General features: G+C 43.8%; 1 protein-coding gene across 2 annotated transcripts in view; it reads left to right on the top strand.

Annotated features, from left to right (window-relative positions):
- MFHAS1 (multifunctional ROCO family signaling regulator 1) overlaps window positions 1-8,396 on the top strand; it is an 89,010-nt gene extending 80,614 nt beyond the window's left edge. The window contains exons 3-4 of one of the 2 annotated variants that reach the window (XR_010021492.1): window positions 1,340-1,450; window positions 5,898-8,396. Coding sequence is in view for 1 of the 2 variants with exons in the window: in XM_063077031.1 (XP_062933101.1) it covers window positions 5,898-5,931 (34 nt within the window). In the remaining variant the exon portion in view is untranslated. The remainder of the gene's footprint in view (window positions 1-1,339; window positions 1,451-5,897) is intronic. The other variant, XM_063077031.1, reaches the window with a different exon arrangement.
- The last annotated feature ends 4,786 nt before the right edge of the window (window positions 8,397-13,182 follow it).

Below are 13,182 nucleotides of genomic sequence, written 5' to 3'. Positions count from 1 at the left end.
TGGCAACCTGATTGACCGCTACATATTTAGGGGATGCTGAGCCTTGAACATTAGGAGTCACAAGGGGCAAAAATATACTTTTAGTGAGAAAAGTAAGGGAAAGTGAAGGATACTCTTGTAAAAATGATTTATAAATCCCTGTCTTTGTCCAGTTGCTTCAGGTTGAGACACTTAGTATTTTGATTCCCAGGGAGTATGAGCTTCTCTGGACAAATGGCACCTTGCCAACTGCTTGTCATTTTTAGGTACCCTGCAGAATGTTTCTCTCTCTCCTTCCAAACATGTTTAGACCAAACCCCTCCTCCACCAATTAAACAGTATGCTCTGTGATAAACTTCCAGATTACCCAATTTATCTGCCAATTTTCTTGTCAAAGGAGAGACTTCAACAGGTTGGGTAGCATATGAAAATGTGTGACCTTGAGGCATGCTGGAATGCAAACCACTTTCTTCCATGTGGTTTCTTAATGGACTGACCCTTGAACATTCGGGAAATGGGAATGTATCATTTTTATTTCCTGGCAGTTGACATCTCATGGTGGTACCCTGTCTGTCTGTGCTCCATCAACTGGGAAGTAAAGGGAGTTCTCAGAGCCTGAAGAAGGAAGTTAATTCTGATTTTGGCAGGTCGTTTGTTACAGAATTAGCAGAAATGGGCTGGTTTAAAAATTGTTGGACTAAGCTTTCTCTTTTTCCAGAAAGTACCAATAATAATAGAGGGTAAGGCTGAGATACTGCATTTCGAAACTCCCTTTTAAAAACTTGGCTTATTGCCTTTATTCTGCAGAGTTTCCATTCAAGCATGATCCCCATTAAATTCCAGTTACTTGCTGTTTATAAGTATTCTCAAAAGTATGGTGATTACTTTGCACAGGAATTTTGGCAGTTATGTTGTTATGACATAAGGATATTTAAGACCAATTGAAATAGCCTTTTATAAAAAAGTAGGATGAAGACTCTGCAGCCTTTATCTCACCAAATAAACAGGCAAAGGATGTCTAACTGCATTCAGATTAGTTAGTATGGACTTCATAAAAATTTTTTAAAAAGCAATGGAGCAAGGTGAATTTGGCTTTATCACAATGGAGAATTTTTTCACCGATCACAGAATTTTAAAACATGGAACATGGGGATGGGATGGTATTTCAGAAGAAAGACTAAGTGTGGAGATTGCCTGTGGGTGTATCGCATTGATTAGCATTGATTTGTTTTGTTCTCTGCAAGGCGTAAGACAGCTTATTGCCTTGCTACCTGTACAGGCTAAAGGGAATTGTGTTTCTCTAATTCTGTAGTCTCCCATCAGCCACATTGATACTGGAATTTTTCCCCTCTCTGCTTAGGTATCTTCATACTTTCTTGGAAAATTAAGTGGAAAAGATAGTGCTTCTTTTCCTTATGCCATCATTTTTACTGTACCCAATCTGTGACTTTAGGAGCACCAGTTTTTAAGGGTAAGTCTCTGGGAAACAGAGAGAGTTTCTTAAATAGGTAAGGCCTTCCTGAGGACTTGGAGAGTTTGGGAGGGTCGAGGGGGTTTGGGGCTGAAGGGATTCTATAGAGCAGGACATCTTAAGATGACAAATCTTTTACTTATCCAGAATCAAGTCACTTTTGGGAATTAGGAATAAAGAAACTGCTTGACTCTTTTGCTTAATTTACCATGATATTGCATATATCAGTAAACTTAGATGCTTACTGGAAAAAAAAAGTCATTTTAAAAAAAATTTGATATTATACAGAAATATGATGTCAGGAAAAGCTCAAGTTGATGAACACAACATATAGCTTTTAAAAAGTAGTGCTTGTATTTATTTCTCAAGGTCATTTGAGTCCTGGGGTTATACTTCCTGAATGTCTGTCTACTTGTTAGTGCTGTGGTGATGGATATGTGTAAAATACACATAATAGAAGAACTTCTCTTCCAGGGTTGTTGTGAGCATTTATGGAGATAGTTGCAGGTAAAGCATTTAGCATAATTCCTTACACAGAGTAAATGCATGCTCAGTAGATTTGGCTGCTGTTATTTCTGCTAGGGATATTAGTGGTGTACACTGTGGATGGCATATAAAGGTAATAATAATAATGTAAAACAGAATAAGTTCAGCACTGCAGTGTTTCGCTTATTAATTGACGTGCCTACCCAAGGAAAGTAAATGTGTGTGCTGGATAGGTAGATAGGAATGTTGGTTTCCCTTTCCCTCCATGCCATGAAGGGGTCAAGGTGGACTACATGAGTATCTATTTATAAGGCCACCTGCAGTTGCTCAGCAGATGTCAATATGCCAACCCTGTCTTCATGGAATATAAAGAGGAAGTCGGTGGTATCATTTTTTTCATGTTGTGGTCACAGTGAGGGCAACACCCCCAACTCGCTAGATCCTCCCAGCAATGCTGTAAGTCACATAGGATAGAGCGCACTGAGTCCCAGACCAGGCCATTTTCCCGCATTGACACAGTTACTGAGTGCACAGCTAGGCCCAAGTCCATGTTGTGGTGCCCGGCTTCAGCACTGTTTTTGCAGTGGTGAATGATCTCACTCACACGTGTGCTTTAAAATATAGTCCATTGGTAGAAAACTTGAGGTATAGTAAGGCCAACAGATCAGGAGACAGCTGCCATCGAAAAGACGGTTTATTACTCACAATTCCCAAGAGAAGAGGGCACCCCGCACTGGGGAGGGGGCTGCATAGGGAGAACCGGGGCTGGTCAAGAGGGAGAGCCGGAGGGAAGAGCTAAGGGCAGCAGCCTTTATGTGGCTTCCACAGGAAGGGACGAGCAAGGCAGGGAGAACAGGCTCAGGACTCACCAGTCAATAATTTCAGCGGCTCTGGGGCATAGGGGTTGTCAGTGGTCTGGTACCTGGCCCTGGGGTGATTAGGGCAGGGGGAGAGTGGCCTGGAGTGTGAGAGCACAATACCGGAGGTGGCTGAGGTGTGGGTTCAGGATTAGTTGGTTTGTATATGAAGAGCACGCTCATGGGCAAGTTGTTCACTGTCTCTAGGAACTGGCCAGCCCTGGGAGGGGCAGTCCCTCCAGGTCAGCAAGTCCCCAGATATGAAAGCATCAGAAGACAGAAGACAAAAGACCTGGGCAGTATAACATGCTCTGGCTTCAGTTTTAGTCGAAGCTTCCAAATACCTTGAGTCATAACTTCTTTGTTGAGTCCTAGGAAGGGCAAGTTCTCTAGCCTGGGAGGATTCTGGGTCTGAGGTCCCCCCTACCTTGGGGTGAGCCCACCCTTCAGCTCCTGCCCTCTGTCTTCAGCCCCCCTGGAGGGCCTGTAGGCTTCACAGGTGGAAAACTGAGTTGACCACCTTCCTCCCCCAAAGCTCTTCTCCAGCCCAGCCGTGGTCCTGTCCCAGGTGCCTCTTTGCACCCTTCTGCCCATGTCGGGGCTGTCAGCTCAACGCCTTCCTCCCTGTCCTTCCCACATGCAGTCTTCCACCAAGACCCATTGTCCCATCTCATCGGTGTGTCTTGACATGAATGAATTTGGCCATGTCACTGTCTCTTCAGCCCCATGCTTTCTGTCTCTGCCAAGATGACTGTGACTGAGTCTTCACTGGCCTCCTACTGTCCTTTAAACCAATATTTTCTTTTAAGGGCAGACCCCATGACATCTCTCCTTATTTAAAAGCCTTGAATGATTTCCAGGTGATTACAGGCTCAAGTGTAAAATCCTGGGCATGGCTCACAAGGCCCTTCAGCAGTCAGACCCCAGTCCCTCTGCCGACATACGAGGCAGCTCCTCACTGTGGGAGGGAACAACTACTGAGTGCCCCTCGCTGGCTCTCAGTCCTTTGTTGACGGCCACCCTATCTCCTACCCAAAAAAGGCCCATCGTCCCTAACGCCAAGGTTACGTGTCAACAACTCTGGGGAGCCATCCCCACCTCTTGTGCTGTAATCAGTCACTCTTTCCTTCATGTATCCTTAATCCTTTTTACACACCTCCGTTACAGTAACGATCTCATAGTATCGTGGCTGCTTTTTACCTGTGGCGTTCTCATCTCATCTCATTCATGCGTTCAGCAGATCTTCGTGGAGTGTTTGTTCTCCAGTAGGCATCGTGCCAGGTGTTGAGAATGCAGAAATAACTAGGTCGGACCTGCCCTCAAGAATCTAATTGCCTCCTTGGGGAGAATGAGAATCAAAGAAATAATCAGACAAACTTGTGAGCATCTAATTATAATTACGGTATGGTGCAGGCCATGGCAGGTGTATGGACAGTCCTGTAAGCACAGAGAAGAACGCTATCAAGAAGAATCAGGAAAAGTTCCAGGAAGTGGCATTTGAGGTGGATCTTGAAGGTCAAAGATGAGTTTATTCAGATGGAGAAAGAGAGAGAGAGAGAGAGAGAGGAGGTTGGTGATTTGGTGGCTCTTTTGGGGGCCCTAAGAGCCCGAATGTGAAAAGTGGTGTCAATGTGGAAAAATGTTCAGACTGGTTAACAGTGTGGGATATTCCCACTAGGTGCACTTGATTAGGTATGCTTGTGTTTCTCAGTCTTACATGTGGCTCAGGGGCATAGACAGCAAGACACGACAGTCAGAATTTCCAAAGGTTTCTTAGATTCCGTGAGAAAAACATTTTTGTAGCACATCTCCCGCATGAGCGCGAGACTCACAGCGCACAAGTTAACCATTTGGTTGAGACGTGTGTTTTCACACTGCCATATTCTTTGCAGTTAGATTGATATTATGACTTGAATTGGAGGCAGTTTTCAAAACTTCCTGTAGCATGACTTTACTGTATTAACAGGCCTTCAAAAATATCTCCTGGCTGCATGCCATAGAATGTGAAACTGTCCCAAGGGCTCCGAATATCCGACCTCTGTTTTGGTTGTCAGGCATGCTTTGGAGTCAGGTAACCCTAAAGGCCTGGCTCTGCCACTCGCTGGTGGGGACCCTCAGGGAAATTATTTTACCGCTTGAAACCTTAGTTTCCTTCTTAGTAAAATACAGAGGAAGATGAAGCTTACCTGGTGGGATTGTTATGAGTTGATGAGCTGAGGATTAACCAAATGCACTAGACTGAACGGTGCAATTCCTGGCACGTAGTAAATGGAAGGGGCTTATTTTGGGTGATGTCATTGTTGTTATGCTTGAATGAGCCCACAGCTGATTCTTGTATGGGCTGGAGGGATGTCTTAGGTGATGCTGAATTATCAGCGTCCATGAAGTCAAGCAGCATTAGGAGCAGTGGAGTCGTGGGGGGAGCAGATCATGGGCCCTTTTTCCTTTGCCTTCATTGCCTTGTGTGTTTCATTAAATGTTGCTAAGACAGTTTCAAAAACATCAGTTGACATGTCGTTGTAGGAAAGCTGAAATAAGGGATGGGGACATTTGACATTTTCCCCCAGCCATTTTGTCTGAATTGAATGCCACTTTGTTTAATTAGCTGAGGATGCAGTGATTTCTTCAAACTCCAGATTTTAGGTGCCAGCCTTGATCATAACACTTTAAGTAGACTTATACTTTTTATTCCAGACACACATCCATTCTCACTTTTCAGTGTATATTCCTACTCTCAGAGGGTTTTTTAGTGCGTGTCAATGTGGGTCCATGTGCATTTACTGCAAGGAAGCAGTTCTGTGTGGAGAGTGTTGGGTTTTTGATTAGAAATCTACTTAAGCTGTAAAATCACCATGGAGTAAGTAGTTACAGCCAATTAGTGTAGTTCCCCTTCATGGCTCATCCCTAATAGAAATGTCTGATTAACTTACTCCTAAAAAGACTCTTTCCTGTGTGGGCATGTTAGCTGCCTGACATTTACATGTTTATAAGGAGTTCAAGAAGTGGAGTTGATTTATATCACGGCTTCCTTTTCTTACAATCGAGAATACCATTCTCTGTTACCTTTTGACATTCCTGTGCTTTCTTCTCATCTACCTGTCTAGGAAGAACGTTGGTGAAAAGCACAGAAACCAGTGACTTTCGTGGCTGTGGACTTTCCATGGAGTCAAGAGCATCAGAACTCACCTGGGCCGTCTTTCGTACCTCCACATCCCAAGCGTGTTCTGTGAACTTGAGTGCAAAAGCATTCAGGTGCTGTCCGAGGACTGTTGAAGAGGTGGGGGGGGGAGGGGGGAGAGAATATGGAGCAAATGTTTTACAACCGGAACCTCAGAACTGATCCTCCAAGGAGAGCGCTACTTGAAGAAAAGGAAAAAAAAGTCGAATGGCTTCTCAGGGATTTTGTTTTCCATGCACATATAAGCCATAGTTACAGTACAGGTGGCAGTATTTAGAGCACTCAGATTTCAGTTCTGTTCAATGTGAAAGAGGGATCGACTGACGTTCATTGCTGTTCCGTAACTAGTGTAAAATATGTATATGTTTATCTTTATTTTTATAATATGCAAATACATTTAAATTTATACCGTTTGAAGCTTCTAGCGTTAGTTAACACTGGGTGCAATATTCTGCATGAGAACTGTGCCAAGATGGGGCTGATTCCTAATTTTAGTGTAAGACTTCTTGATTTTTTTTTAATTCATTCTTTAATCTTCCTCCAATGTTTTTTAAAAAGGTATCTATCCATCTGTTAGCCCGTGGATTAAGTGTTGATTCATAGAGATTGCCAGTAATCAGCAAGATCCTTAAACTTGCATTTCAGACAGTGTCCCCTTCCTTCTATTCAATAAAGGTCCCTGCCTGTGAATCAACCACGGTGGCAGGATTATCCCTTTCCTTTCCCCAGGTTTCATCAGAGTCGGGCAGAGATGGGGCAGTCTCTGGGGCCAAAGGGGACAAAGAGTCCGTGGACAAGCTGAGCCTTTCAATAGCTTGATAACCAGTAGTTCTGAATCATGCGAAGAACTCTGCCAATAAGTTTCTTCTTTTCCTAGAACAGAGTCTGTGAAATTTAGCAGAGCCCTTTGCAAGCCCTGCACATCTGGCTGTCAGACCGAAAGACAGTGAGCTTCCTAACCGGAGAGTATAATCCCACTTTAGGTATTTATAAATATGCAACCTCCTATTGGAAGATCTACTGCCAAGAGCTAGTACCACCCTTGTTTTAAAATCTCCACAAGGTAAAATTTAAAAAGTACTAAGCAAATTGCTGTCTATTCTACTGCTAACTGGGGCCAAACAGCGTATACTGCAGTAGTAACACATTCTTTGAAGACTCTGTTTGCATCTGCCTCCTCCATGTGTTGATTGAGAATGTGTAAAACTTACTTACTAGTGTCAGACAAGAAAAGTGAATCAGCTGGTATTACTCTTTCATTTCTTTTGTAAAGTATTGTAAACTTCACTGACTCCAGAACCTTCAGTTAAATGTGTGATCTCTTATGATCATAAAATCAAATAGGATCAGACTATTTTTGCATTTTCTAGTACTTGAATATGACATCTCAAATTTGAGATTTTATTTTCTTTTAGAACACAGTCACAAGACTGATCTGGTTAATCCTTTTGTCACAGTTCTCGTGTGTGTGCGCGCGTGCGTGCTTGTAAGTGTAATCTGAATGGTAACATTTAATTGCTTTATGGACCATTGAATTGTTGGGCAATAAGTTTTTTAATTGGCACAAGACAGTTTCTAAATTGTCAAATGAGCCAATTTCGACCAGTCTTTTTAAACAGACTCAAGTGTGTGACTTTGGGCCAACTCCCCAGGGGACCATATTAAATGAAAAAAAAAAAAAAAAAATGCTCCTCTGGGTGTCATACCCTGCAAAGTGTTTGCTATTATCCTGAACACAAATGCCCACGTTCTTAATATCTGCTGTTTTTTGACAAGTGACGTTTTGTGCTGTCATCTGAACCCTAGAGAAGCAGTGTAAGCAGAAACGCTGATGTCGCCTGTGTTTTAGCAAAAGGGTCATCATTACAGAGGTTCACATGACCAAAAGAAGCTCCAGAAACGCTTGAGAAGTAGCCTCAGGGTGTGGGGAGGGTTAGAGATCTAAAACACTCTGCTCTACAGAAGTTTTCACCATCTATGCAGGAAATTCCGTTTTCTCTTTCAACACCTGGGAAGACTTAGCAGCTTGCCAGGGCCAACAGGCCATTCCCTTAAGCACAAGAGGGATTTTTTCCAACCGAGGAGTCCCCTGCCTCTCAAACCACTGCCCTCCAAGTTTGTTATGCTTTCTGTTCCTGCAACTCGTGGTATCAAAACCACTTCCTGGAATTGTAAAAGTGCTGCCAGAATAAGTGTTATTCCCCTTCTGAGAAAAAAAATGGCAGTGCTCATGTTGGACGCTTGTGCTGTGGGCTCTCTTTTGAATGCATAAAAAGGAAAGGGTTTGCTGTAATTCTGAGGGGGTGTGTGTTGTTTTTCATGCCACCGTTTGTGAATTGTAATTGTGGTTTCCCAGTTCATTGTCATAACTGGGCAGAAATTTTAAAAAATCCAATAAAAATATAAAGAAATGGTTAAGCAGTTATATTCCCAGAGTTTAGTTATTTCTGTTTGTGTGTGTTTGTTTTTAGTGCCAATTTTATCAGTTAAGTAATAACTTTTGTATTTTTGGTTCCTAGGTCACGTTTGAGCTAGGTGAGGTAGGTGGTGGTGACTGCCATCTGTTTGGGGGTTGAGTCCCCGAGGGAAGACTGAAGGGTCCCTGTTTTAAGCTCTGTGTCTGTTTTCAGGCTGGGGATTCAACTCTTGAATATTGGCTCTGTTTCCTGAATTAGATTCTTTCTTCAGGGAGCTGCTTATTATCAAAGCTTATGAATTTATGATAGGTTTGGAAGTTCCCTTTCCCTGATCTCTCTTTCAAGGCCTCTTAGCAGAAGTCCTTATAAATATTGCCCCAGGGGACCCTCGTCGCAGGCCCCTCAGGTACCAGTTAGAAGCTCTATTCCATCAGATTTTTTTTTCTTTCTTTCTATTTTGGAGGCTGGCTGGTACGGGAATTGAACCCTGGTGTGTTACCCGTAGCACACTCCAGGTTTTCTAAAAGGACAGATGGAAAGGTGAAAAGAAAGGAAAGCAGCTGCTTTTACTGAAGGCGGCAGCAGCAGCCTCTAGGGGAGGCCAAGACCAGACCAGCCCTGCCCTGGGGCACTGCAGCGTTGGGGATCAGGGAAGAAGGGGCCCCTCAGACCAGGGGGGCCTCTTTGTAAAACCTCTAAAGAGGTAGGTGGAGCCACTGGGCACTCCTAATTCAAACGTGCTTCTGCCAAGCAGAAAAGCTGAAACCATGTGGTGGTCGGAATTCCCGCAAGAGCAGCGCATTTCCCACGGGGCAGCTCCTTCTCGCAGGTGTGTCCAGGCAGTGCCAGGTGCCACTGCCGTCCCCTCCTGCTGGAGAGAGCACAGCAAGCATATGACATCTCTTTGGGCCTTGTTTTTCTTTATCAAAGAGGTATGAGTTCTTTAAACTTGCCGAGCAGATCACACAGATGAGCAGGTGGCAGCAGTGACACCTGGAAGTGCATTATTTACCGTACTGTTCCCGAGGCTGTTTCCTACCCAGCTGTGAGCTCTGTCAGGTAGGTTCCAGGTTTCCTGAGCTCTGGATACAGGGTGCAGCATCTATGCCCAGTGCAAACGCCCAGGGTTTCCTTTGCCCATGAGCTTACGTCCCCCAGTGGTACTGACACCAAGGAAGGCTGTCACCCGGTGGGACTTGCTGACACTGCACAGAGCAGGAATGGGGTGCAGTGGGGATGCAAGGGTTTTAGAAAGCAAAGGGATGACCTTTGAAAGTTATGTGGGTTTGACGGCATGAGAAAATTCACCTGGTAACAGAAACCCGGTTTGGATATTTATAAGCTCTTTCAAGGAAGAAATGCCTTCCTCTTTGTATACAAGAAATATTTTTGAATTTTATTCTAAACACTAAGATGAATCCAGTGTGTCCTCAGATGCTAACACGTGTTCCTCTTTAAAAGGGTTCTGAGACCCAGTAAGTTTGAGAAATGCTGCATTAAATAAAGCTTGAGTCTTTGCTGCAGGAATCAGAGCTTTTTAGAGGCCGGTATAAAGTGTCTCCACGAGGGCAGCAGAGCGTGCAGCCTTTCCACATGTATCTGAGTGCAAAAGGAAGCCTGTCCCAAGAGTCATCGTTGGACATTCCTCTGACTGGTATTTCCAAAATGTGGATGTGTCCTGCCAGTGCACCCCGAGGCAGCTGTAGGTGAGGCTGAGATAGCCTCAAATCTTATAGAATCCCTTGTCTTTTACATTACGTAGGAGGCAGAGTGGCAGGGCAGTTAAGAGCACTGAGTCCGGACCTGGCTCTGCCATATAATCATCTTGTGCCTCAGTTTCCTTGTGTGTAAAATGGGGGAGACAATCTACCTCACTGTTATTAAGAATATTAAATGAGATACCACGTGTAAAGTGCTCAGGACTGTAAGCCCTAATCAAACACTGCTATTCTATTGTGTAGTTCTCTTTTTTTCAGAGAAAGCAGGTTGTAAGCTCAGAGCCTTTAACAGTATCTAGCTAGGATTTTAAATAATTTCTATTTTCATCATATTTACTAATTGGCTGTGTGCACTAGTAATAAAACGATTGCTTTAAAATGAATCCATTTAAAATACTTTAAAAATCTACTAGAAAAATATTAAGTGAATAAGTGCAGGTGATACACAGATACAGAACATATGAAGACATGAAAAAATTAGGAAAGTGGTGTGAATGTCTGGATAACATAATGGGGAGACACAGTCTGGGACCACTGGTCCCGTGTGATTCCGCTGGTTTAATGCAACCCATGGAGAGATCAGGTGATTTGCCTGAGTAAGTCCAAAAGACCCCAAAAGCTTTTATCTTTTTTTTTTTGGTAGCTGGGTAGTACAGGGATCAAACCCTGGACATTAGTGTACTCCAACCAACTAAGCTAGCCAGCCAACCTCCCCCAAAACTTTTTAAAGATATTTCCCCCAGTTTTAAAACTTCTGCCAGAAAATTTATGAGGAAATTATAGGAGAATTATTGGGTTATAAAATGAATATTTCTTAAATTTGAAATTTGAGTTTCTGCATTTTTAAATGTTGTTTTAGAGCAGCCAAAGACTTTCATATAAACACAACTCTGAAATTTGGGAAAAGCTAGTTGGTTCATGAAAACTTTAATGCTTTTTAGGAGGCTCTTATAGGTGTAATACTTTTTCTCTGAATGTTTTATAGAAGCCAGACTGGAAAAGTGAACTCACATGTTTCACTCATTAGAAATAAAAACAAAATCCCACTAACTGATTTGGTGCACACAGAACAGAACAAATCGCTTGGGTTTATTTTATGCTCAGTACTTGAGAAATCATGGCATGAAATTATGTTGAGTACAAGCCCCATGCCCTCTGTGTGTCAAGGGTTATATGTAACGCCCCGTGTACTCGTGATACATTCACTTTCCTACTCCACAAAGCATGCCAAGGTGCAGGTGCACGGGACTTCCAGAGTGACAGGAAGCAGCTCAGTGGAAGCTCTCCCCAGCACAACATCAGTTCAACCAGGGAAAATTAATTTAAAAACAAAACAAAAATAAACAATCATTTAAAGTCTGGAAAATGTCCTGAGGACACACAGCAAATGTACTAAATATTGCTCAGAGCAGCAGAGTCTGTGGCGTTTCAGCCATGACTTCCTTTGTCCCTCTCCCCTACAGCTCCAGGTTCCAGAAGCTCGACCCTGGGCCCTCTGCTCTGGGCAGATGTGGCCAAGAAGAAGGAGACTCCCTTTCTCCTCAACGTCCTGACTTGGGGCACAGTTTCAGCTTGGGAAGGACAGGCTGTTGGCATTTCTTGTCTTCCTCAGTCCTTGTTGCAGAAGCTCCATTCCAGGCAAGTGTGGCTGAGAGGATGAGGGTCCCTTCCACTTACAGGGCCAAAGCTCAATAGCGGGCCAAGAACGTAGGGCCTGACTGCCCCTTCCCAGATCTCACGCAGGGCAGAGATTCCATGCCAGGAGAGGCAGGCCAAGAAGTCGGAGGGCTGCCACCTCATCCTCCCTCAGTGCCCACCTGTAGAGCAGGGATGTCAGTCCCAAAGAGGGTTCCCACCCTCAGTGCCAGTGCAGGGGCACAGGGCTTTATCCAGGGCAAGGCAGGACGTGAGGGTGAAGAGCTCTGCAGCTTTGCTTGAGGGGACTGGCTTAATTTGGAACAGAGCCTGGAGAACTGTATGCCTAAGGGTGCTGTCCAAACCAGTGGAGATCTTGGAGAGCAGTGGAGGAGGCTGGGAGCTCCGTGATACCAATGAAACAGCAGAGCAGCCAAAAGTTTAATAGAATGAGGGTAAGAGCCAAGAAGAGCACTCCTGGGATCACAGGCAATTCTGGGGTCAGAAAAGCCGTGCACATGGGCTGCATCCACTCCGCACCAGTCTGAGCAGGATTTGGGCAGACCTGACAGCATTCCCCAAGCCACACACAGACCATCAACACAAGACAGAAGCCTCACTGGCACAGGGGCTTAAACACAACCTCTGAGCAAACACGGTCTCAGAAATAAGCTACTCCAGCCCAGGGGCGAATCCTAGGAAGCCAGGCTTAAGACTAAAATCATACTCTTTCCTGGCAGTCTAGAAGACTCTATGCACATCGAAGGCCGAGCTTTCTCAGGAGTGATCAGAGAGGGAACTCTAAGCTACTAGTCCTTGGCTGAACGCAGAGCCCCAAAAGTGTAAATGTAAATTCCGTGAAGTGCGGTGACAACCCCCAAGCCCAACACATCCAACAATAAAGGGTAAAAATCTGACTGACGAAGGGACTTAAGCATAACCTTTGACAAATAAGTGACTTATGCAGACCGAGGAGTAACCTCTAGGTAGCGAGCCCAAAAGATGGAAACAAGCTGAAAAAACTCTAAGCAGGGACATCAGAAAGTCCCAATAAAGGAAACTATGTAAGTAATGATAAAAACTGCATCAGTTACATATGTCTTCACCTTTCTTCTTTTGACTGACTTAAAAAAATTGCACAAAATAACATGTAATTTAATTGTATTGTTGGTCCTATAACATATAGAAATATACTTCACAAACTACAAAGGAGGCAGGTAGAACAAAGCTGTATTGCAGTAAGGAAATACACAAAATGGTAAAGATTAAACCACACACACCCAAATAATTGAGTCAAAGAGGAAATCACAAGGGAAATCATAAAATACTTTGAGATAAATACAAATGAAAACACAACATACCAAAACTTATGGAACGTAGCCAAAGCAGTAGCTATGGAGGGAAATTTAGAGCTGTAAATACCCACAGCTGACATTATATT

This window comes from Cynocephalus volans, chromosome 13 (assembly GCF_027409185.1).
Source record: "Cynocephalus volans isolate mCynVol1 chromosome 13, mCynVol1.pri, whole genome shotgun sequence".
Taxonomy (NCBI): domain Eukaryota; kingdom Metazoa; phylum Chordata; class Mammalia; order Dermoptera; family Cynocephalidae; genus Cynocephalus; species Cynocephalus volans.
Note: the sequence above shows the minus strand (reverse complement) of the source record. Positions and strands in the feature narration are given on the sequence as shown.